The 27271-nt window shown below is 34.5% G+C and overlaps 1 protein-coding gene across 1 annotated transcript in view; it reads right to left on the minus strand.

The window, feature by feature from the left end:
* KIF21A (kinesin family member 21A) overlaps positions 1-27271 on the minus strand; it is a 173867-nt gene that overhangs the window by 62239 nt on the left and 84357 nt on the right. Inside the window, exons 2-12 of the mRNA XM_012559622.1 lie at positions 26298-26520; positions 25991-26173; positions 24443-24592; positions 23393-23527; positions 22677-22844; positions 20794-20909; positions 16881-17076; positions 16264-16453; positions 15636-15699; positions 9969-10172; positions 4138-4176 (exon numbers count right to left, since the gene is read on the minus strand). Coding sequence (XP_012415076.1) covers positions 4138-4176; positions 9969-10172; positions 15636-15699; positions 16264-16453; positions 16881-17076; positions 20794-20909; positions 22677-22844; positions 23393-23527; positions 24443-24592; positions 25991-26173; positions 26298-26520 — 1668 coding nt within the window. The remainder of the gene's footprint in view (positions 1-4137; positions 4177-9968; positions 10173-15635; positions 15700-16263; positions 16454-16880; positions 17077-20793; positions 20910-22676; positions 22845-23392; positions 23528-24442; positions 24593-25990; positions 26174-26297; positions 26521-27271) is intronic.

Here is a 27271-nt window from a genome sequence, read left to right on the forward strand (position 1 = left end):
CACTCCGAAACTGTCTTTGACTGGGTAAGAAATTCCAGGGCCTGCCTCAAGATTCACTGTACAACTGGAAGCTTTCCCCTTCAGTTATCTAGTACCCACAGTCAGAGCTGCAAAATGGTGCCAGGTAATGGTTATAGCTAAACTAATTCAGCCCTGGTGGCCATGAAAAGATAGTAGACTCTAAAGTGAGCAAAGTTTTTGTACATTCAAATCACATTGATCCTTTTTGGGTTTAGCAACCATGATTAACTCTGCATAAAAGTTACACTTATGTTCACTAGAATCATTCATTAAATAAAACTAAATAATATTAAGAAAGCAAACTTTAAATGAACATACATATGAATGATTTTTTGTGCTACAGTAATACTTTTAAATTGTTAAGGATAAACAGAATATGCAAATAAGGCAATATTCGCCAAATAAAATTCTCCTAGAAAGAGCTTTATCAAAATAGATTCATAACAGCTACCATTTGTTTCAGATACTCTGCTATATTAAGTAATTGTTCTAATACTGAGCTTATTTTTAGCCTCTAGGCTAAAATTTTATTTTATTTATGCCTTGTACTTATCTTTAAAAAAATCTGGTGATTTTATTTACCTAGTATAGCCATTGGAAAAGTTAAAATACTATTTTAAAGCAATATCTATTTTAAAATGTGAAGAAAATGCACAATTGTATGTTCTAATGGGGGGAGGTACAACCTGAGAAAGCAATGCTCAAGAATTAAAAGGAGTCTACAAAGGAAGCAATCACTATACGTTCTTTAGGGAAGGATGGAAAGGAAAGAGTTAAAGCTATTTGATCTATACTTTTACCCTTGGATTGTTCAGCCTATGGAATTAGCTTGACTCTAACTACAAAGGTGATATTATCATATTTTACACAAATAACACGAGCCTTCTGCGTTTGTTTGGTGGTTGCGCCCTCCCTGTGAGGCACTCTCACAAGCGCTGCCACGCCAATCCTCCTGCACATATTGCTGTAAAAAAAGCTAGCATTGTGCACTTACGAAAATACTTCGTGCGGGAGGATGAGATCGGCAAACAAAACAGAAAGCGCATGTTATTTGTGTAAAAATATGGTATATCCTTTGCTGTATACATACATAAAAGCTTTGGAGGACTTTTTTGCAATGATTCACCCGTAAAAAAAACTTGGTATATTGTAAACCAAAACCAAACCCACTGCTGTCGAGTCAATTTCGACTCATAGCGACCCTAAAGGACAGAGTAGAACTGCCCCATAGGGCTTCCAAGGAGCAGCTGGTGGATTTGAACTGCCGACCTTTCGGTTAGCAGCTGAGCTCTTAACCACTATGCCAGCAGGGCTCCAGTATATTATAAAGCACCCTACGAATGTAAGGCACTGTAATGACAAAACAGTATCAAATGAGCCCTCCCCCTCCCTACCTTTTCTCAAACACTATCAAGTAAGCCCTCCCCCTCCCTACCTTTTCTCAAACACTATCAAGTAAGCCCTCCCCCTCCCTACCTTTTCTCAAACACTATCACATAAACTCTATAAAGTTTCACCTCAGGACCCTGCTCTCACAGATAGTTTAGAAATCTAGAAAGAAATTCCTCTGTCATCCAATCATCCCATTAAAAAGCCAGCACCACACACTCGAACAGTGATAAACTTTAGATTTAGGCATAAGGTTTAAGGTTAGGAAAGGAGAATATTTTAGGTAACAGAAATAGAAAACGCAAATACTCTACACTGCTTTTGTCCTTCTCCCTGAACACTCCTCCATCTAGCTCTCCCTTCTCTCACCATCATGCAGTTTTTTTTCCTCACATACTACTGTTGCAGCACGTAATTCTCTGTATTGTTTGTTCCTTTGTTACTTCAAGTTCCCACTCAAATCCCGTTTTACTCAGGTTTATACATACAACCACCTTATTCTTAACTCTTCACCCAACCCACTCCCTTGCTCCCTCTAAGTCACCAATATCCAGCTTAACAAATGATATTTTTCACTTATATAAGATATATATTCGCTTATATATTAAGTTGTTAACTCATAGGTCATAAATTGTTCATGCCACTCTCTGATGCAGAAAAATCAGCAGTTCTAACTTAATATTATTAATTTACCTCTACAAATCACTTTTAAGACTTATTATTTCAAAATATGTTGATACTTAATAATTACTGTATCTTATTTATTCAAGTTTTCCTCAATAAACTGGGGCAAATTGATATGTAAAACAACTATATAAGCAGCAAAAGAAGATATTTAAGCTTGCACTTTAATACATACATAGAATCAGAATCTTGGAGCCAGAAGGAACACTAGCAATCATGTGGTTTAACCCCTTCATTTGACAACTAGAAAAGAAACTGTGGACAAGGAGAAGTTAATAAACGCAAGTGGACTAGAATCAGGTGTCCTGACCTCCAGGCCAGTATTATAAAAGTTTGCACTCAAAGTTCAGTCCACAGTCCTGGAAGCATCAGCTTCACCTAGGAGCTTGTTAGAAATGCACAGTCTCAGGCTACATCTCAGCCCTACTGAATCACAAGCTTCACTTTAGCAAGATCCCCATGTGATCTGTAGGCACATACGATTCAGAAGCATTATCCTAGAACACTAAGCTACCCTGCCTTTGCTGTCCTTTAGAAATTGTATAAAATCTGGAAGCTTTTTACTGTTTTCTATTTACTAAGTACATTAAAGGACTTGAATATTTTAACATGGAAAAATGCTTCCACACGCTACTTTATGCATCTAATTTAACCTTCCAAAATAGAAGAAATCTCACAATTTTAATGCTTTAATTTAATCTGAATGATAAACATAATGTCCCAAATTTATACAGTGTGACCTAAGGACAATTAGAATTACAGTGAAACCTGTGAGAGCCGGAACTTGACGGGACTGCCTTATTATCTGCCGTCTCATAAGTTTTTCGCCTTTGACAGGGTGTAGCCTTACCACTTTTCTATCACTCATTTTAGTGGAAAAATATTTGAGTTTTCCTTCTCTGACAGGTTTCTGCCTTACATAGGTTCCAGCTTTCACAGGTTTTACTGTATATTCTAATTACAGAATACTTTAAAGATGTTATAGAATATAATTACAGAAACTCTTGAATACTATATAATATATACAATATAATTATGGAATATAAATTATAGAATAGTTGAAAGGAAATATAATTTTTAAGCTTTCAGATATTTAAAGTAAAATATTAGTTTAATTTATTGCTGCCTAGTAAAGGTTCTCAAAAGTTTATTGTAAGTAAAAGATGAAATTTCTAAAGTGGTGTTTCTAAAATACTCAAATATTATTTGGAAGTTAGTTTTTTTTTCTTAATCATCTTGTCTGTATAAGCTGGATTTACTTAGAAAAATATATGAAAAGAAGTTCTGATACGAGGAACTAAAATAATAATTGATCCTTGTTTAAATAACCACAATTCCAAATGTTAAAAGGCAGATATTTACTATGTACAGAATTCAAAAATTTTCTTCTAAATCTTACTCAAATTTCAAATGGAAAAAAAGAGAATATCCTGATTTTGATGCCCATTTCCAATCACTTTAAAAGTAAAAACCGTTTTTCTAGTCCAACCTTAAGAATACCTTGTAAATCTTATCCATAATAAGGCCACAGTTTCTTTTGCTTTGCTGCCATTTATGTTGTTTTCCAACAAAGATTACACCAAATAAGGAAGAAGAAAGGAGAGAGAGGGGGCGACTCATGATTTACCATGTGCTGTCGCAAAATGCCAGTTCCCACGTAATTAATAATTCTCAGTCTGCTCGCAAGTTTCTGAAGCTACAGAAGTATTGAGTTTTTTCTAACAAGTCAAATGTTATTATTATTATTGGTAATTTTTAGCCTAAAAAAGGTAAGTCACCATCAAAATTATGATACCTTATTTTGAAATCACATGAAATTGCCTGAATTTTAATTCATGTACTACCGTGGATTTTATTCTTAAAAAGCAATGTTTTTTTTGTTGTTGTTGTTGTTGTTTGTTTGTTTTATACATAAAATCATCATGACTTTTGCAGCATCTGGCTAGTCTGAAACAATTTATAATTCTGTAACACATTTCTTTGTGAATGGCAACTAAGTATTTTAAATGACATTTTAATTAAAAACCTGAGAAATATTCCAACCTTCTTTCTTCTTGACTGCTTTCCTCAAGTTTCTGTAGCCTTCAAAATCACGAGGCACAGTATTGGAAGGCCAAGCCAATGAAGAACAAACCAGACAGTCAAAAGCGAAAGTGATAAGAAGGTAAAAATGACACATGAGCTTGAAGACTTTAAAATAAATTTTAAAAGATATCATTAAAGGACAATACACAGTAAAAAGGCAATACATTTTGTATGAATAAAAAGTAAGTAGAAAAACAAGCAGCATTATATCTAAGAAGAGTATAGAGACTATCAGTTCAAATTATTCAGCAGTAGAATGTACAACCTCTATTTACGTGTTTATAACTAGTAGGAGTGTTTAGATGCCATTGCTTTTTTTAGTCTGAGATAAATCGATTTTCTTAGCTTCCCCCCAAAAAGCCCACTTTCCATGATATCCTCTTCCTTTTAACGTTTACAAAAGATATTTCAATGGCATCGTTAAAAGAGCATCAAAAAGTAATGCCTTTATACCATAATATGACATTACCACTAACACTACATACTAGGATACTACTTATAAAATTTAATTTTCTGTTTTAATATACTACATGTAAATATAACTAAATCTAAAAAGAGAAATCCTACTTGAAAATTATACATGAAATTGTATTATGGAAAATGAAAATGGTTGTTATGTTATCAGTGAAAAATTGAAATTTTATTAATTGAAAAGAAAATCTCAAAATATTGGGATTAAAGATTGTACTATACTAAGTATTACAAACTTACTAGCAAAATGGCATAACTAAGGCAAAGGTGGCAATAAAATGGGAAATGTAGTACTTTCCATTAGTAGACTGTTTTTTAATCAGAAAAGTGTAATAAAACCATAAATATGCAGTTTTGGCCTTTGAAATATATTTTAAAGGATATTCAATACACAAATCTGGGGATCTTTACTCAATGGAATGTACTGAACACCAATATTTGCCATGTAGACATAAAGGCAGATATGCTAGGTTCTGATTAAGCATAACAGCAATCTTGATACAGCACACTGCTCAGAATTCCAAAATACTTCTCAAAATTAACAATATTTTAAAATGAAGAGATTGCATCCAAAGAATAAACTATTTTATCAAGTAGTAGTTCTCTTTTCCATTTTATAACGTGTGTTAACACATGATTTTTGTTGTTTGCTGATCTGTGATGGTTTTACTTAATCAGTTTATTGCTGCTAGTATAAGAAGAGACTTGGCAATCTCTCTGAGAAAGAAGTCTATAAAGTGATATTCATCAAGGATCAAAAGGTCCAGTATAGTTGCTAGAAAAAGAAAAGTCATCGCTAAGAAATCTGTGTGTTTCTAGATTTTCAACCCAACATTACTAAATACAAATATAGTGCAGTCTTGAGGGATGAGTGAGGTTTTTGTTTTATATTTCAAGTCATTTAAAGCTAGATATCCAAAAATATGATATTTAATGTGTAAGTTTTCTTTATTCATAGAAACATTCCAAAAATAAAAATAAAAAACTTTCCCCTAAAGTACAATTTAAAAAAGAAAAATCCAGTTTTTTTATGTCTACTCGGTTTATACTGATAAGAATGACTTACAATGAATGACTCAAAGGCTCCATGGTGAAGAACCTAAATTTTCTATTTTCAATATGAAGAATTTTTGTCTACTTTACATAAGAGAGCTATGTTAAAATGTATGGCTGACACGAGATAATAAGTAGATATTCAGATACTACTTTAAAACTTTTGATGCCCTCCCAACTGCCTCTTTAGAAAATATTGCAATCTATGCTTCAAAAAGAGAGTTGGGGCTGGGACAGAGAAATAAACTAATAATCTGACATCTCTCCATAACTTAAAACAGCTCAGTTTTTATTTCATTTATTTCCATTACAATTCAGCTTCTATATGGAAAAAAAGAGAGAGTATGACAAATCTTGGCAATTATTCTAATATCTGTGTAAATGGAAAACTAGGCAACATAATCTATTCAATTATTCAGGGGCAGATAACCAGGTTAATAGGGCATCCATGATCCTTGATATTCCCTTATTTTCTTACTATCTATGCCTTTGGGTTATTTTACTGCTCAACAGAAAAGAAGCGCGGAAAGGTGGAAGAGTAAAGCTTAAAACCTCACATATTAGCTATTGGTTGTAGCTCTGTTAAACACTTAAATGCAGAAGATGTTAAAACTTTTCCTGTAAAACAGAATTTGCACATCCTCCTTAAACACTAATGTAACTTCTAACAAGTGGTCTAGTTGTCACTCTTCCTACCAACTCTTACATTGTCAGAAGTCCTGTAGCCACTACAACCAAAAATCAACAAAAACACAAAGCAAAGTAAATTAAAAGATGCTGAACTTCTAAAGAATTTGTAGATTCAATGGGAAGGAAAGGAAGCAGCTATGAGAGCGGAGACATCTTAGCAGAGTTAAACCCAAAGGTCAAGGCTCAGACAGGTTTTAGAAACTCTCAGCCAAAAGGAAAGGAAAAATATCTACCCTACACTGCTTAATTTTTTTTTCTTCTTCTTCATTAGGTAATGCTGCCCGAAATTTTGCCATTTGGATTAATAACATCTTCTTTCAAAATTACAAATGTCCTAGAAAGGAAGCTTATTGGTTATCAGTCATTTCCACTGGTATGAATTCCTTTACTCAGATGGTTTTGGTCTTGAGTTGGAGTTTAAAGAGATGAGAGAGAAGGTAGGCAATTTTGAAACTGGGAGCCCTTCAGAATGGAGAAGCACATGAGAACTGGACTGTGTAAGGATCCAGGCAGCATGGACACAAGGAGGTCAGTAGAAGGGAGTAAGAAAGAATGCCTAAGGCAGAAATTCACATCTCCCCCCAAAGACTGGTCTACATCCATGAAAGAGAAGGAAGGGTTCTTTCTCCTTTTTTGCTTTTTCCTATTCCCTCCTGAATTGCTCTTACCACATTATACAATGAGTAAAAGTCATTTCATGGGATAATGAGGCAGGATACCTGGCAACTGTGTATTTATAACATTTTGTAGAGAAAAATTAGTCCCAAGTTCCAAGCAATTAAATTTTAATTGGACTTGCTAGATGTGTATGGTTGAGGCTGAACCCAAGCTTTGCAGTGCCCTCTATGACAAATAAAATAGATCTACACGAGGCAGAATCAATACATCCAAATAGAAGCTATCATCTCTACAGAGTTACTGTGGAATTCTACGCACTAACTTTAGGACAGCTGCTGCCATTGTAAGGACTTCTGGAACTCTTTATTTATTATCTGTTTGTTTCAACCTGTAGCAAAACCTTTGGCTAAAGTGAGAGTGAATCTATATTTTTAAAATACGAATTTACATTAAAACCAAACCCTGTGCTGTCGAGTCGATTCCAACTCATAGCAACCCCATAGGACAGAGTAGAGCTGCCCCATAGGGTTTCCAAGGCTATATATAGTCTTTACGGAAGCAGATTGCCACATCTTTCTCCCGCAGAGCAGCTGGTGGATTTGAACCACCAACCTTTTGGTTAGCAGCCGAGCTCTTAACCACTGCACCACCAGGGCTCCTTGGAATTTACATTACATAAAGCTAAAATTCACAGGGATCTAAGTGTGACGAACAAAATGTGTTATCAAGCAGAGTAATAGTATTGGTTTTCATTTTTTAACCTAAAATGGCATTTTACTATATAGTATGGTTTAACTACAGTTTAGTAGAATTTGTAAATTCTATTAAATTCTACAAATTTATATATGTAGTAATATAAATTTATAAATCTAAAGCTTTTATATAATGTTTATAATATATAAGAAAAATTGTTCTGGTTTCACAGCATATTATATAGGTTTCAGTTTTACAAAGATATACTATAGGATATATGTAAAAATGCTTTATAAAGAGTTATTAGTTTTTAGGAAGTATTAGTTGGTTTTTCTGATTCCAAGCTTCCATTTCTTATTTGGCATGTTCTTTTTTTCTTTTTTATAAATTATATTACTTTTTGTTAGGAAATAACCTATTTTCTCAGATTTTTATGTGTAAACCTAATTAGTGAGTTTTTCTTGGTACTAACATCTACTATTATTTTGATCATACTAATTATTACAACTACCATTATCACTAAAATAACCACAATTTTTCACTTTGAAATAACTGCTGTTTTATTTATTTGTTTATTTTTACCTTATGCCACCACGGCTCCTTAAAATGGTTAGGAGTCCCATAATAAGGTAACAAGGACAATAATAAGAAACTGTTTTTCCTTTAGTATTGTTTATCAATCAAAAGTGCTTAAAAGCTTGAATTACCACAACAAAAAAAAAAAAAACTGAATCAGATGTATTAATTTAGGACACCCATCCACATGCTAAAAATGTCAAAAAGAACCCAGGTTTCTATTGGGATACCTATTTATTTTTCTTTATTTATACCCAACAGCTGATTAAGGCAACATCTTTAAATTTACCTCAAAGTAAAAGAGCAGAATTAGCTCATGACCTTGAAAAATACCTCCTTGCTTATACTTACTTATTATTCATGAACATAAACCACCTCACCTAGATCTTGAAAAACAAGTCACACTCTTCGACATTCTGACCAACTTGGATTTTACAAGTAAATGATAAGTCATGTGCAAAAGTTTCATGTTCATTCAAGCATTATGTTGAGTAACACTAGTTTTAATAATTTGGGGATCATTATTTCAGTTGCAATTGCCCTCCATAAAGGGACAACTAATGATTAGGCATTTCCTAATGCTGCAATAATCAGTCATCCATGAAATACACCTATTAAGACATTAGTATCTTAAGAATGCAATTTGTATTGCAATGCTCCTAACCACAGATGTGTAACTCCTTGTTTTAATTATTCCTTTTTAACTCAAGGACACACAGCAGAGTTCATTTGAAGAATTTAAACCTTCAATAACTCTGATAAACTGAACTGTTCAAGGAAGAAAAGCCTGGTTGCCTAAATAAATTTCTAAATAAACTGAGCAAACAGCAGGTAGATTAAATGTCAACAGTAATTCTACAAAGCTCTCCCTCATTACAAATCACTTGGCAAAAAGAGGACTTTGCCTCCTTTTGAATATCTAGCCAAAAATGGTGTATTTTAATTTGACTGGCATGTTCAAAATATATTCTCAGTAAGTAATTTGACTGCACTATAGAATCAATGTGTAACTATGTAAAGGATTTATGAATATGTAACCTCTCACACAGTATAAGTGGGCAAATTTTCATGTTCCTACTCTTCTTTGCACCCAGTTGATTTCAGAGGGAGATAACCTGGATGCAAGGAAGAGAAAGCCTAGAACAGTGGTGAAAAGCTGAGTAACTCCATTCTGGAATATTTAGAAGGCCTAAGGTAACATAAATAACCTTCACATAATCAAATTAGAAGCCCTGCAGAAAACATTTAAGAGACCAAATGTCATTAAATGCCATGCTGATGGATTAGTTTAGACTTTAAACTAATCTAGACAGGAATTAGAATATCCACGAGACTACTAATTGCATTAGAAAAGGGAAAAAATGAAAACACTGAGTGTAATGATGCAGCAAGCTTTGCGGAAAAGCCAGATGAATGAAATGCAAAAGCAGCTACTTGAGCAAATATAAAATATCTAATAATAATTTTACCTTTTCATAATCTGAATAAAATTCATTACCATATAATTATAATAAAACTCATTTTTCTTACACACAGAGATAAACCACTAAAAATGTATAGTTATAATTGTCAGCTAATTTAAATGATGTTTCACTTATTAACATATTTGAGACTGTATACTCATAATTGCAAATTAAAATATCTTTAAAAGAAAAGAGATTCATAAAACAATAATTTTATAACATTACCTTTTTTTCTTCTTCTTTTCTTTCCTTTTCAGCTTCTCTAAATCTTTTTTAGCTAGATCTATAATTTCAATGGTCTCTTTGTCTGAGGATAGTAGAGAAGGAGAGAAAGCTGATGATCCACTGAAATATGGCGATCTTGCTGTGGCTCTTGTCAGGTTTTTTCGAAGGTTTTCATTCACTGCTTCACTTTCTAATAATTTAGCCCTAGTGAACAAAATTATATTTAAGTAGGAAACATTTGAAATGAGTTGTTTTACATGTTAAAAAGTCTTCCAAAATGTATTTCAACAATGCTACAAGGTAGTTTTGTTTTGTTTGCTTTTTTTAATAAATATACTCACAAATGTTACTGTTTAGGAATTTTTTTTAATTCCCTGATTGAATTATTATAAATCTGGCATCACATTCTTAGTGCTCAAAAGAATTCTGTATCTGCCAGTGGCACTTAGATTACTTGAATGCTAGCCAATGGGTACCAGTTGTCCTTGCTTTGTAAACCCATTATTAAAGCATAAAATATACAAGCAGCATGGTCCCCTTCCTTTCAGTTCCTCATTCATCCTTTAATAATAGCATTTCCAAAACTTTGCAGAGAATAGTTAGTCTAACTTGCCCATTCTAACTGGCTGACAGACATCTGGCTCCTAAATATGGTGTGAGAATAAACGACATCTCCAAGGAAACCTGAGTTTGATAACTGAAAACATTCTTTTGTTTGCTCAAGCAGCCCTAATAATGACAGGAGAATAATGTACGTAATGTCAGTAATATGAGAAAACACGGAATGATGAGTTCCTAAAACAGCCTGGATTCTTGTGACTAAAGGAGACATAGAGAGTCCTCTAGGCCAGTCCTTCTACTTCTATTTAATTTAACCCATCAAGAACACAATTATCTACATCAACATAATAGATTTCCGAGGTCAAGTTGACACAATGGTAATTGAGACAGGCTAAAAGGAGAAAATACTACCTGCTGTATCTGTCTCAACACTGTATTATTCAGCACTTTGCCATATGGTCAGATATTTCAGAGGAAGCTATTAAAATATTTGTGACTACTAAGCTCTGAAAGGTATAGTCAGCTTCTGTTTTTTCATTGTCTACCAAAATTATTCACAAAGCTACCAAGACCAGCTAGAGACAGACTATACATAGTATCAGTGAATAGATATGTTTCAGGTCAATGTCCTACCTACTATTTAAAGAAATTGTTTTATTATATATTTGGTGTCATATGAGAGCAGAACAACAATTACAGTATTTTAAAATGCTTAAACAGGTGTGTACAAACTTCTAGACTGACAAGATTATTTTAAGAAAAATTCTGAATACAATGCTGTCGCTTTAATTGAGAAGGCAACCTAACTCTAAAAACTCAGCCTAACTATAAAAAACTCAAAATCAAAAATTGTAATTATCAAACAATAGCAAAATGTAAACAATATTTTACACTTTTCTATATTCTCAGTATCTAGCACAAAGCCAAGGAGCCCTGGAGGCACAGTGGTGAAGCGCTTGCTGCTAACCAAAAGGTCGGCAGTTTGGACCCACCAGGCACTCCGCAGGAGAAAGATGTGGCAATCTGCTCCCATAAAGACCACTGCCTTGGAAACCCTATGGGGCAGTATTCTGTCTTATAAGGTCACTATGAGTCACAATCGACTCAACAACAGCACAAAGCCTGGGCATATAAGAAATACACAGTGAATGTTATAAATGAATAAAAGTATAATTAATGAGCTAAAACAATAAGGATCTGTCTTTTAAGTGATTCATTTATATAATAATCTGACAACTTGGGTTTTTTTTTTTATTACCTGATTTTAAAAGTTTGCATTTGGGAAGAGCATGTTCATTGCTTCTTCCATTCTGGTGCTGACAAAGGCTGAAACCTTTAGAGTTCACCTCCACCCATTAACTGAAAACCCACTGCTGTCGAGTCGATTCCAACTCATAGCAACCCTACAGGGCAGAGTAGAAATGCCCCATAGGGTTTCCTAAGCTGTAATCTTCACGGACGTAGATTGCCACATCTTTCTTCCTTGGAGCAGCTGGGGGGTTCAAGCCTTCAACCTTTCAGTTAGCAGCCAAGCGCTTAACCACTGCACCAGCAGGGCTCCTTGCTCACTTCCACAGAACCTGCTTTTTGAATGGGCTGTAGAAATAACATTTCCCTTCTTCCTTCTGTCCTTCTCTTCCCATTCACCCATGCACCCATTTGTTGAGACCATGCAGTGAAGTGCTTCCTTGGGAAGGAACAGACCGAGAGTTTGCATCTCAGCTCTGTCACTAGCTGGATCTTGGGCTATTAGTCTCTAAAAATTTCTACTCTTTCCTCTGTAAAATGGAAATAAAATATATACTTTCTTAGGATTGTTACAGGAAACCCTGGTGGCATAGTGGTTAAGAGCTACGGCTGCTAACCAAAAGGTCGGCAGTTCAAATCCACCAGGTGCTCCTTGGAAACCCTATGGAGCAGTTCTACTCTGTCTGATAGGGGACTGTTACAGAGTCCCTGGGTGGTGCAAATGATTAAGCACTCAGCTACTAACCAAAAGGTTGGTGGTTCAAATCCACCCAGAAGCTCCACAGAAGAAAGGCCTGGCAATCTACTTCCAAAAGATCATGACCACTGAAAACTCTGTGGAGTACAGGTCTACTCGGAAACACATGGGATTGCCATGAGTCAGAATGACGGCAACTGGTTTGTTTTTTGTTGTTGTCATTATTGTGTGTGTGTTTTTTTTGGGGGGGTAGCGTTTAGGATTGTTATAAGGATCAATAATATAATGAGTTTAAAGCTCTCCTGACTAGTACTGTATTTTAAAAATAACAATTATTCTATCAAAAATTATCTAACATTAGGAGATTAGTTAAATAAATCAATTATACCTATAAGACGGCACTATATGGAGCAATGCAAAAATCATTTTAGAAGAATATTTAATACCATTGAAAAATGCTCATAATACATTATTATATTTCAAAGACCAGGTAGCAAAGCAATATATATATTCTGATGTCAATTTTGTTAAAATATGTGTTGGAAAAAAAAAATGAAGAGATATACACCAACATGTTAACATTAGTTCTTGGAATGGTGAGAATACGGGTGATTTTAATTTTACTTTCCTATATTATCAAAATTTTCTACAAAATTTTTAAACTCAAAAAAGTACAAAATTAATTACATTGTGACTGCTATTATTTCTCAAGTAATGTGATATGTAAATTTATTAAAAGGTAACTATTATTTTACAATTAGAACAATAAGGCAAATATAAATATTCCCAAGTAATAATACATGAATAAATGCCTTCCTGGGACAAGTTTCAATGGAAATATGAATTGGATTAGGATTTAATATATAAGGACAGAATATGAAAACTTGAACATAAATGATAATAACACTTTAGACCTTTACCATACTTTTCCATTTAAAAACTTTATTTGAGGCCCATAATAACTCTGTGAGACTAGCAGGTATTAGGTAACATCACTTTTTTCAGATGAACAAACTGAAGTTCAGAGATGTTAGGTAACTAAACTCAAGGTCACATGCCTTATTAATAAACAGAAGCTTAAATTTCAAACCAGGTAATCCAATTAGAATTCAAGGCTCATTTATGCTTACCACATATGTAATTTATTTTTAAATTATAAATTACAGTTCTAGGATTCTAGAAGACTATATCCCAGGGGTGGGACACACCTAATTAAAGAGCCATCAAAGAAAAGTTGGGAAAGTGAAACAAGCTATTAACTTATACCAGATTAAACTCAGGACCCATGAGTCACTTCTAATTTGTAGTTGTCTTAAAGAATGGTCTTGACTCAAGACCTTGAAGAAGGAAAATACTACATGCTGCCTCCAGTAGAAGGAGTGGAAGTGATCCAGGCAGTTTTCCAGGAAATATGACCCCAGTTAAGTCATTTGTCCAACAGTGAGATCAAGTCTAGGTACAGCCTTCGAATAACAGTGTGGAGAGAGGGAATGGAGCACAAGAACTAGAGCATGGAATCAGCCTTAACAATTGGCCAGTGCCGAGAAAATAAAAGAGGTAAAGAGAAGCAAGCTAGGAGCAAGAAGACCATCTCTAGAAATGAAAAGACAAAGATATCAGTTGTGTTTTGGGGATGGTAAACATGGGATCTACAAAGTGAGGAAAGATTGGTCTGTCTACTGAGAAGAGCACTGTCAACGCCAGATAGAAAATGCAAGCCCAAGTTGGCTGCTGAGCAGAACCAGGACCCGATGCCTCAAGGGTAGCCAAAAAAGCAATGCTTGGGAACTAAGCTTAGGAACGGTTTTAAGCATTCCACTAGAAGCAGCAACTACACCAGACCAAACTGGGTGTGTGTGCATGTTTATGTACATAAATACATATAACATAGAGGGAGAGAGTTATTTGAGTAACTTCACCTAGCACCACACAGGATTTCTTTTCGTTTTCACTTTTTGAAACATTCATGGGATCCAGTTTGCTTTGTGGAGTCAGAAACAGTGGAGACAGATCTTGTCTCAATTTGAGAATCTATAGAATAGCCAGATGAAGCGAGAGGGAAAGGGAATACAAATACAAGATGGGGAAGTGTTCGGGTGGCTGTGAAAGATGACCTCTTCCTCCACTTGGTTATTCTCTGCAAAATGGGTAGAAGCGAGGTTTAAACTACTTAGACGTTCCCCATTGAGCTAACTGCAGTTTTACTTTAAGAGAAAGTAGTTAGCTTAGCCATGAGGGCAAACCATAAACCAAAACCCCGTTGCCAGTGAGTTGATTCCGACTCATAGCGACCCTATAGGACAGAACAGAACTGCCCCAAACGGTTTCCAAGGAGCGCCTGGTGGATTCGAACTTCTGACCTTTTGGTTAGCAGCTGTAGCACTTAACCACTACACCACCAGGGTTTAGAACCTGAAAATATTACAGAAATGATATGTCTGTTTTCCTCTTTCCCATCCCTATTCCCCCTGGCTGGGCTCAGTGCTCTCCTCCACATTCCCACAGTAGGCACAGACACTTATTTTACTAAATTCTGTCATTCCATTTACTACATGTGATTATTTATGTGTATCTCCCCACCTAGACTGTGAACTCCTTGTCCATGTCATGCTTGCCCACAGCCCATGAAATGGTGCTTGGCACACAGTGAGCGTTTGTGGCATGTCACATGAAATGTGAATGAATGAATGAATGTACCAGATACAGTGTATATACTGAACGCATGTACCCGAGAGAGGCAGGGAAATTGGTAGAGATGAAGTGATCTACACATAAAAAGCAGCTGAAGAAGTAGAAGGGAAATCTGGAGGTGATTTGTAGATGTTGATCTTTTCCCAAATGGCAGGGGGAGAGGCACCAAAGATAACTTCACTACCATCAATTATGTCTGTCCTGTAGGTCAAGTTGGGTCAGCTCCCAATGAGGGACATAACAATAAGAGTAGGAGGATAATATGGGAAGATAAACGGGAAGGGAGCAGAGTCTCTACGTGACATCATGGGAAAGGCAAGTAGATATTCCCCTAAAGTTAATCTGAGTAAAAGGCTGAAATATCATTCTGAACACTTGCTGAATGATAAGTCCAACAAATAGCAATATTACTACATTGCAAAGCCCCAAAACAAGCACGTGCATTATACATAACAAAACATGAACTATACCTGAGATCTTCAATTTCTTTGATATAATTGTGAATCATATTACTAATCTCCTCATTCCCTTCACCTGTAAAATAAAACATAAAATTAAGAATTTCCTTTAAATTAAGACTTCAACATAATAGGAGAAAAATACACAGTTATGGCAACAAAACGACAGTATAGTGCTTTATAATACAATTCTCACAGCAAATTTTCAACTTTAATTACATGAGCAGACAGTAAGGCAACATGATAATGCAAAGGGCATACGCACGCCTTCTACGTTTGTTTGCCAACCTCACCCTCCACCCCCGCCCCACCGAGACGTATTTTCATAAGCGTGCTATGCTAATTTTTTTCACAGCAACATGTAAAAAAAAACTGGCATAGCAGCACTTATGAAAATACCTTGTGGGAGGAGGGTACAGTTGGCAAACAAACATAGAGATGCACATATTTGAGTAAAAATATGGTATTTTATTTATATGATAATTTATTATAAAAATCATTGAGCATTTAACTGAAAACCACAGACTGTATTACATTTTGACATTTCTACTTCAAATATTCTAGGTGCTTAACAAACACAAAGCATGTTCCATGCCCTCCAGAAGTTAATCCCTTGCTCAATCCCACCCTACACACATACCTGCTCTGGCCAGAACTTGGTTGGCCTGATCACTAACAAGCTGTGTGATTCTAGTTCTCAAAGCATCAACCGTCTCTTGCATGGCTTTGATTCTTACACGCAGATTATTATTTTCAGTCTGTAGCATAGCATTTTCATGAAACATGTCATTGATGCTTTCCACACCCTCCTCATCAATTATTCTTTTACCCTAGAAAAGGAAAATACTTCCCTGTTGGTTGAGGAGCCTTAAATACATACACATTTTGTTGTTCCTTACAACAGGACTATACAATTCTACAACCAAGAGCACTTTTATCTTACCAGCCCCAGGGCAAAAGAGATCCATTCCCTTCTACTACAACCCTCCGTGGTGCATTTGTCACTAAATAAATTGATTGGGTAGGAAGCCTTTTGAGACAAGAGGTTGGTTAGGCTGGTAGGCCAAATATCATTAAACGCTACCCACAAGGAAGACTGGAGATTCCTACCTCCAAAAAAAAAGGAGGCCACTATTACCACAGTCGAGAAATTCCAGAGGCACATATATGCAAGCCATCACAAAAAGTTATCATCGTGTTCACAATATGCCAGTGTTACATGCATCACAAAATACAAAGTCAAGCCCATTAGCTTACTGTTTTGTACTCCATGAGCTCCATCTGAAGTCGCGTGATCTCACTACGGAGCGTGTTGATTTGCTGACTAGCTCTGTCCTGATTGACCATCACCTTGTTCTTGATATTTCTAGCTCGATTGGCATATTTCAGGGTGTTTAAAGTTTCCATAAAATCTCTGTCTGATGGACTGACACATGCTATCATGATTGTTTGGCTGAAAGTCACGAAGTAGAATTAGATTTATAGATAAAAAGAAATAAAACACTAAAAATAATCATTTTTAAATTCCTGCCATTTGAATAGTATCTTTTCTTCAAGATGCCAAAAGACTCCTGCTACTAAATTAAAAATAAAAGCAGATTTATAAACCTATGCTTTAAGACTATCTTAATGAAAAAGATTCTGTTAAGTAAAATTGGGGAAAAGGAATGTATATTATCCCTCTTTAACCTATAATGCCTTAAGAAAGTACAAGTACATATGTTTTTTCTATTTATTGCCTCTTCATAAAAAATTTTTGAAGTGGTGTACACAGTATAATTCTAACATCTAATCTATATACAATATGACAAGTTAAAAATCAAAAACAATTCATTTCATTATTATTATTCAGGATTTTTTTTTCCTTTTCTTTAATCACTTATATCCTAATTTTGATGTCAGCAAAGGATTTTACACAAAGTTCAATTGCACCTGAACAAGAAGAGAGTAGTATATCCTTATGTTTCATAATATAACATTATTTATGATTAAATTATCAGAGTTTCTGGCCAGATTACACAGGAAAAATGCGAAACAATAATTTAGAGTCATGATAAATTTCTTTACAAACCAAAGAATAAAATAGTGGGATGCTTAGTATGTTTCAGATACTACATTTATGAGACAGACATGGAGATTCCAACGGGAATTCACAAGGTAAATCAAGAAGGTATAAGAACCGCAATTAAGGAGCTAATTTACCCACACTGATAGGAAACCCAATGTTAATCAATACTAAATCTGTAGCCTCCTAACGAGTCTCCTGCTTCAACTCTTGCCTTTCCCCAATAATCTCAACATAGTACTTGTAGTGACTCTTTTAAAAAGTGGCCTAATCCACCCACGTTTTTGACTTTACCAAGTTTTGCTCTTCTTTATTCACTCTTATTCCTATTACAGGAGCCCTGGTGGCACGGTGGTTAAGCGCTCAGCTGCTAACCAAAAGGTCAGCAGTTGGAACCCACCAGCTGCTCCGCAGGCGAAAGATGTGTTAGTCTGCTTCGGTAAAGATTTACAGCCTTGGAAACCCTATGGGGCAGTTCTACTCTGTCCTATAGGGTCGCTATGAGTTGGAATCGACTCCACAGCAATGGGTTTGATTTGTTTGTTTGTTTTATTCCTACTATTATTCAAGATTCAACTCAGGTATCATCTAATCCAAGAATCCAACCCACAGTTTGACTGTACCCTTTCTCTGTGCTTCCTCACACCCTTTTATTATTATATATTCAAATTTTCTTGACCCACAATTCTTAGACCTCAAACTCCTAAAGACCAGGGATCATCAAGTTTTTTTCATCAGTGTACTTCTAAGCATATAAGACAATCTTTGGAACATATTAGGTCATTAGTAACTGTTCTTGGTATATGTCATGTGTACACATTTATTAGGTCTCTGTTTTGGTGAATAAGACAAGGCAAACAAGTGAGGGTGAGGATTACAGATGCTGAACAGAGCAGGCTACTCCAAGTGTGGTGCTCAGACCAGTGCCAGTCTGTGAGCTATTTGTTGCAGGACCACAATGAGAAAATTAAAGAAATTAAGAGTAAGTATTTTAGAAACTTTTACAGCATTTCAACTTGCTGTAATCAATGGGCTCATCACATTAAATATGGTATGGACCAGTTCAAGTGTTCCCAGACTCACATGGTGAATTACAAACACTACAATCAGAGTAAGACATGTACAATGTTAACCTGTCACAAAATGAGGGGAAAAAAATTCGCCCTTCACAAATACTTTGAAAAGCACTAGGATCAAGTGCTTAAGGAGAATGGTGAAAGTCAGGAATGAGAGGAGCTGGCCAAGATTAACTACAATAGGGAAAAGATCACATACTAAACAAAACTCAAAAGATACAAATTTCAAGTACAGTTGTATTTATAAAAAAATTCAAAGAAAACATTAGAGCTGCTTATTTTAAAACTTGATGTAAAAACCTGGATTCTGTTTTAAAGAAAACTATATCATTAAAATATTTTATTGTGCTATATTTTATATACTATATACATTTTATATATTATTATATTACATTACATTACTATACACCTGGAAGTAAATACATCACGATATTAGCAGTAGTTACCTCTAGATAATAGAAATACAACTGATATTTATTCATACTTTAGATTTTTTTGTATTTTCTAGAATTTTTGCTATAAATGTGTTAAAATGGTATATTAAACATTATAAATGCATGAAAGTCAGCTTGGTTTAAAAAGTCACTAAATTATGCTCATAAATAAATGTAGATTGTTTCCAAAAATATGTCAACTAGTTTTTTGTTTAAGTTTAATTTATATAAACTTCACAAAATGAAGATAGTTTACTCCCCATGGCTTAGATAAAGCACAATGATTTTTAACTATGAGTTCGATCCTGAAATTCTAAGCAAGATATTTTCCCACAGTGAAAATATCTTACACAGAATGATTACAGAGCAAGCAAACTTTCAAAAGTATTGAAATCTGTAAGGGAGGGATTGTTTATCATTTCTGGTTTGTTTTTTGGTTATAAAATAAATAATAAGAAATGGCTACAATATAGAAAACTTGAAATTTTTTACACTTGGCTTAAAAAACAAGTTTGTTCTATTACAATAAGACTCAGATTGATACTGAAGATCAGACTGAAAACAGAACGAAAGTAAGAAATATACAATGATGGAAGCAAAATTGCATCCATATATAGGATATGCTGGAAGACAGATGAGTTAAAACAATGCCAATATTACATGAAACAAAGAAACACAAAATGTTATGTTATTTAACATCTATGTTATAAAATGATGTTATAAAACAGATTTCAAACTTACATAGATTTAACATGATTCAAAATTCTTTGAATAGTTTTCAAAAAAAAAAGCTTGCAAGTACCAGATCATTGCACTGTATCTAATGACCTTTTCATTAAATACGATATCTTAGTTTGTTAAAAATACTGTAAAATAAGTTTGCGACGGCTCTTTGTAACTTGTTGAATTGTGCTATGCTTGAATTTAAAAGCCATAAGTGTTTCCACTAACAAAGCCAACATGTTGACATTTATGCAGGGGAGTGTATTACCAAAAGGATGTGTTTAGTTGATAAAACATCAGAATGCTTCAAAATATGCAAAAGGGGGAATATCAATGGTATTGACAAGGTTAATAACCAGAAAACATCCTATTTCATTCACTTGACATTAAAAAAAGTTTTTCCACATGTTAAAAAGTTTCAATTTTTAGTAGACTTTGTAGAAAAGTATCAGTAAGTTATTTAAATTACTTCATGAGTACTTAGAGGACAATCTATTTTTAACAAAATTTTATTAGGTGTCTATTATGTGACCATCAATTAAAGCAGATCACATGGTATAGTAGAAAGAGCACATATTATGGACTTCATTTTCAAGCTAAGTGACTTTGAATAAATTATTGAACCTCTCTGAATCTTAATCTCCTTATCTATAAAACAGAATAACACCTACCTCAAGAGATAGTGTAAGGATTAAGTGAGATAAGAACATACAAAATGACTCATATGTTTTAGATATTTAATAATTATTAGTTCCTCATTCTATTATTTGCTTTATAATAAAATCAATTCTTATAAATCACCTTACAAACTTAATTATAAAATAATGAATAATGGAAACTAAGGAATATAGAGAATAATCAATTATGCATACCTATTACCCCCGAGGGAATCCTGTAGTAATCTTGTTAGCTTGGAATCTCTATAGGGGACATGGGTGGCCCTTTTGCTCTTGTCTCCTAATGCACTTATTACATTGCCAAGTGCTAACTAAAAGAGAGAAAGAGAAAGGAAAATGATACAAATTTACTAATTACAACACTTTTAAAGGAAAAAAGCTTATAGAAAATAATATGGAGAATGACAGGAATCAAAAACATCTGTGTTTGATTTTGCTTTACATTTATATTTTAAAGTATAAATTTCAAAGTTTTCCATATTAACTACTAAAACCTGACATCGCTCAAAATTTAGTAGTATATATATTCATCCATAACTCACAAATACTTAAACTTCTATGCAAAGATTTTCTTTATAAATAAAAATGTTATAAGATTGAAACCTTCTAACCATCTCTAGAATTCTAAAGGCATCAGGTATGCTCCTGTGAAAATTGTCAGTTCATGTTGTAAATTCTTCTCCTCAACTCAACGAAGAAATAAAATGTTTAATTAAATAGTTTCATAAAACTTTCTTGTTCAATATAGCTCCCTATGGGAAAACAGAATCTCTTTTAACCATAATAAATACAGTACAATTTCTATAAGCCAAGCATCCAATTTTTAAAAATTAAGTCAAATTACAGACTCTAGACACTCCTACATGTCACCTCTACTGTTTTTTCCCACTGTCACTGGTCATACTAGCCTTCAATAATGCAAACATCTGTGAACATGTCTCCGTTAGGGCAAACGGATCATGCAAGGAGTAACATCGGTATCACACTGCGTCTTGGTTTCTCTTTTCCAGAGAGACAACAGTCTTAAGCACTGGCCACAGTGAAACTCTACCAGCTGTATCTCAACATGCTTTAACACCATAAACAGGAAAACAGAGCAATGGCTTTTGTCTTTTCCTGAAAGCACAAATGTAAATACCAACATTATTTTATTTCCTAAGAAATTCAAAACAACATACAAAGTCCAGGATCTAGGTCATTCCATTTAACATAACATTCAACCATATGGTGGGAGCCTTAAGATAGGTACTGGAGTTGGGAGGTCTAGGTCTCTCTAATCAGCCTCTGTTGGTAATTCCCCCAGAGAAGAGCTACAATCATATAGGAGCAAACATTGGGCAATGTCAGAAAGGAACTACATGTTTAAAACCCTCCAGCTGCACGATGGGAAGGAAAGAAGTAAAGCAGAAAATACATGCCTTGATGCTGTCGGCATCATAGAAGTTTAGGGATGCCTTTACTTTTATGTAGGAATAAATGTCCAATTTTATAATGAAGACTATAAGAAGACAAGATATGCTACATAGAAATTTGCTCTAAAATACTTTCTTTCATGTAACAGAAGCTTTATGTTAACTCAATCACAAGGTGTTTTCCAATCGAAATACCACTAGATGGCATAGTATTAAAGTTAATTTCTAATATAATCTAGAAAAGTTATAATTTTGAAACAATCTTTATGAAAAAAACATTTGATTATAATTCCCCAAATCAATAAAATGACTATCATAAAATGTTAGCAAAAAGCTACTTTGAAAAAGTCTTATCCCATGAAATACTTAAAATAATATTAAGTGTTGATTTGGATAGTATATTTTGAAATGTGGTAAAAAAAATTTTACATAATTTTCAGCACATATAAAATTTAATCCAACTAAATTATCACAGGTGAAGAAAATCTAGAACATGAGAAGAAGAAAAAAGCCTACAATGTGAGATCAGAGACCCAATGCACTACTCACCAGTTTACTGTAACTTTCTCAGCTCAGTGCATGATGATTTTCATCTGGGGTATTATGTAATACATAATAATTTTAATCAAAAGAGAAAAGGACAACAGCACAAAGCCTTAGTCTTACCAATCCACAGTTGATGGAAATGCCTTCTTTTGCCCGCTCGCCTGTAGCTCCAGTACGCTTTAGTCTTTCTGATCCTGCCAGATCAACAAAATGGAACTTTGCAGTCAGGGTCTCAAATTCATTCATCTGTGATGTTTCAGAAATCATCCTATTATCAGTCACATTTTCCTGCAATTGACGCAAATAATTGAAAATATTTTATTATTAATGTGACAATAAAAATCCTCCAAACCCACTTTGCCCTCATCCCGTGTGTGTGTGTGTGTGTGTGTGTGTGTGTATTTGTGTGCCTACATACATATATATATATAGGTTCAGCCACAGTAAAAAGCATGGAGCCAAATAAATACAAATGAAGAAATGTCTGCTGGCAATTAGAAACTTAAAGAAAGAAGCCAGATGGTCGGAACCCATCAACTGAGACTTTGCTTATGTCAGTGATGGGAAACCTGTAGCACATTAGTCCTCAAAAGCAAAGGTGACTACATCCACCACCACGTGACTACAGCATGCTTTCTGGTTGCTGCAGACACAAATTCAATTTATTTCAAAATCTTACAAGGTTGGCCACCTTTGGTGCAAACAGAAGTAGAAGACATCTCATTAGGAAAAGAAATGATGAAACAAAGTGATTTGGTTCAAATGCACTCTCTTGGGATTCATGTGGTTTTAGGGAGATGAAGTCTGAACATTTAAAATTAGAACTAGTAACTCACAGCATCTATTTGGGGACACACCCTGGTTTGACACAAGTGAATGGTAAAAATGGCATGTGAACGAGAGCTCTGAACATTCATCTGGGTACTAGCAGTGGTCCGGGACAAGGCACCCAACTTTAAACACTGCATCATCTGAAAAAGGGGAAGAAAGAAGTGCTTTACTTGAACAAGATATTTAACAAGATAGAACTCAATCAGCAATCTGAGCTAATGGCTAAACCCACCATATTAAAAGGTATAAAATATGTGGATTTTCATATTACTATTTTAGTTACAGGCACTTTTTGAGCTGAACTTCTCAGTATAATAGTGTATTATTTTTTAAATAGGGGAAAACACTGAGATGCCATTGTTTGTCACTTGCTGACATTTGCAGCTTCCCTTCCAAAACTGTTACAGTAGAACACTTTGCTACAAACTGAGCGGTAACTTGAATTACTCAGGCTCTTCTGTTGAATTATTTTTCGGTAATTTTTCTTAACAGTCTTCAGGTAGGAGCAATGATACAGTCCTACATCGGGGACAGTAAAAGGTACACAAGGATTGTTTCTCATCTTTCTCTTTCAACTGTCTAACCCTCTTTCTTCAGCTGTGAAAGAAAACTACACACAGTGCCTTAGATTCTTTTGATGCCACCGTAAGTGTACTGACCTTATCATAGCCCTGACATTTTTAATAAAATCCTGATACCAAAAGGTATGAAAATAAGAAGACAAGATTTTAACTCCATGTTATGCTTAAAGAAGGAGCCCTGGTGGCACAGTGGTTAAGCACTTGGCTGCTAACCAAAAGGTCAGTGGCTCGAACCCACCAGTCACTCCATGGGAGAAAGATGTGGTAGACCACTTCTGTGAGGATTACAGCCTTGGAAATCCTATGGAGTAGTTCTACCATGTCCTATAGGGTCACTATGAGTAGGAATCAACTCAACAGCAACAGGAATGCTTAAGGATACAAATTTTCTGTCTTGCTCTTAAGTATACTATTAGCAAAGCTATTTAAACAAAGCTAAATATGCTCTATTTTTAACTATAACATAAATGTTACCTCTGATTCTGTATTCACAGTACGTGTTGTGACACCCACAGTATAAATTCCTCCAGTTGAATCTTCATGAATTTTTATATTTGACTTTTTATTTTTTGCATCAATATCACGAGTAGTATCAAATAGGTCAAGAATTTCTTCATTATAGAGCTAACAAAAAGAAATATTAAAAGTTTAATTTTAGCAAAAATTGTCTCATGGCCGTCATAGCACATGCTGTATAATGTTACCTTTCGAACATATTAGAAAGTTTTATATTTCTTCCAAATGATACCTATGTTCCTCAAAATAAGACATAAACATTGATGAGCAATTAATATTCCAAATATAAATCAATGCCAGATTTATTTATAAGAGTAAGGGCAGTAAATGACTTACTCATGACTGATGGGTGGAGGACAAGCTAAAATGAACTACTAATCCTTTGCAAGAGATACACAAATATTTACAAATACAAGCAAACTCTGAGAAATATGTGCCAGATATAAATTCTAAGCTTAGAAAAGATTTTAACCATTTTTACCACTTGAGCTAAATATATTCCCTGTTACCTTGCAACCTTTAACATGTCTAAAAATTAATTCTTGCATTCTTGCAAGGTCAGTAATGATATTAACGTTTCTGTGGCTAATAGTGACTAACAAGATCAAGCCACCTCCTTAGAAGAGGACACACATACCTATTTTTCTACCAATATGATTTAAAGCCACAATGCCTTAACAACATTTTGGAGAGTGAAAGGGAGGATGGAAGAACATGGTTTTTCTTTTTCCATCATTTACCTGCCTTTTGGTAGAAACACATAGTCTATTCTCTTTGGCTTTTACTAGACTTGGAGGTCCATTAAAACCAACAGTAAGGTAAATGATATTACTGATATTACTTTGAATTAAATTTTCTGTTATGTTAAATATTGATGAATAAAATGTTCCATCAATGACCAAAATGATTAACTTATAAATCAGATGGAACACTCCTTGCACCAAGGACTCAGAATTATAATGTCACCTTTCACCGAACTGCAATACTGCTCAAATCCTAGATGTCCTCTTGCTGTCATGCTCCTCTCACCAGATAAGACAGCCCTAAATTAACCTAAACATGCCCCAACCTTTGGACATTACATCAAATCATCTGGATATGCTTGCAGGGATACCACCTTCTGCAGCCAGAATAGGGTCACAGCCTCAGTCCTATTATTCCTCATGTTCTCCCCTCTCTTCTGGTCTTAGTTGCTAAGCTCTCAACCCGGGGTGAGCCTGCCTAAATTATAAGAGTAATTATATAGGATAAAGAGAGATTCTGAAATAAACAACTGTTGTTTTACTCTATCCACATTGGTCAAATGTTTATAATCTTAAATGCCACCATCATTGCCTACAAGTAAGCAACACTTACTACCTATTATCTAATGTCGATTTAGTCAGATAACATTTATTGAGTACTATGTGCCAGACACTGGACTAGAAGCTAGAAGTATATAATCATAAGGGTTAATGGTCTTAAGAACAAGATTTAAAGGAAGCTAATGGCACAGTAGGCTATTACCTCTAAGAATTGGGCATTCACTTTAAAATCTGGAGGAGGAAGTCCGTTTTTAATTGCAGTCTGTTTTTTTTCTTCAATATTCTTAAAAAGGTGTTTAACAGCACGAGAAATAATACCCTGTTCTTCTTCAGTGATGTTAACATCAAATCCTGTTCCCATTGTGTATGTCTTTCCCGCTCCAGTCTGAATAGAAGAACAGATTAAAATGAGTACCCGACCTTAATAACAATCTCAAGGAAACAAAAATGAAAAGTGCAACTGAATCGATCCTTCTCCAGAGTTATAGATCAAATAATTTGGTACTTACTTGTCCATAAGCAAAAACTGTAGCATTATATCCTTCAAAACAACCTTCAATTAATTTTTCTATACACTGAAAGTAGATCTGCTCTTGATGGGAGTCAATGTCAAACACATAATCAAAAGTAAAGGCCTTATCCTTCCCCAGGAAGACCTGAGGCTCTCCTAGTGTGACAGATGTGCAAATATGGCATCCTTCAATCTTTTCTTTGGCAAGTTGTGGTCTTATTCTGTGGGAAATAATCAGAAATAAATAAATAAATAAGTAAAATAAGTGGCACAAACAAGCAAAAAAAAAAAAGCTCAAGAACTAGGATTTAAAAATTCCTGGCCAAATCTTTTAAAAACACAAATGTGATCAACTACTGCTCCTTCAGTTGAAAATTTTAAATAAATTGAATTATATTGAATCAATTTCAGTATGAGTTACTTAACAATCCTAAAAAATCATGAACAAGAATAAAATTTATCTTAAAATTAAATACTTATTTAGGTGAAGTAATACTTTTTCTCAACTATTAAAGAAGTAGACACTTGGTTAAATAAATTTGGCTACCAAAATGGTGTTTGTTGTTGTTGTTTTAGGTGTCTTCACTTTATTTTCAGGGATGATGATATGCAAAAATGAAAACTTAAGGACATAATATTTATCTTGATGCCTCTGACACACCTTTTTTGCAAACTCTTCACCACTGGTTTCCAAACTTATTCGATCATTTCCTTCTGACAGTGTAATATGTTTAAGCATATGCCTATGTACTATTATATTGATATGGTATGTATTATAAGATATAAATAAAAGTAGAATTTTGTAAAGAAAGAAATTAAAAATAAATACAAATAGAAGTTCTAATATTTTTCTCTCCACAACCCAGTGAATTATCATGTACAACCCCTAGAGTGTCCTACCTTTCCTTCAGCGATCACAGCACTATACCCAGCCCACAGCCATCCCCATCTACCCCAGATTTAAGTACTTTA

The sequence above is a fragment of the Trichechus manatus genome, unplaced genomic scaffold (assembly GCF_000243295.1).
Source record: "Trichechus manatus latirostris isolate Lorelei unplaced genomic scaffold, TriManLat1.0 scaffold00285, whole genome shotgun sequence".
Taxonomy (NCBI): Eukaryota; Metazoa; Chordata; class Mammalia; order Sirenia; family Trichechidae; genus Trichechus; species Trichechus manatus.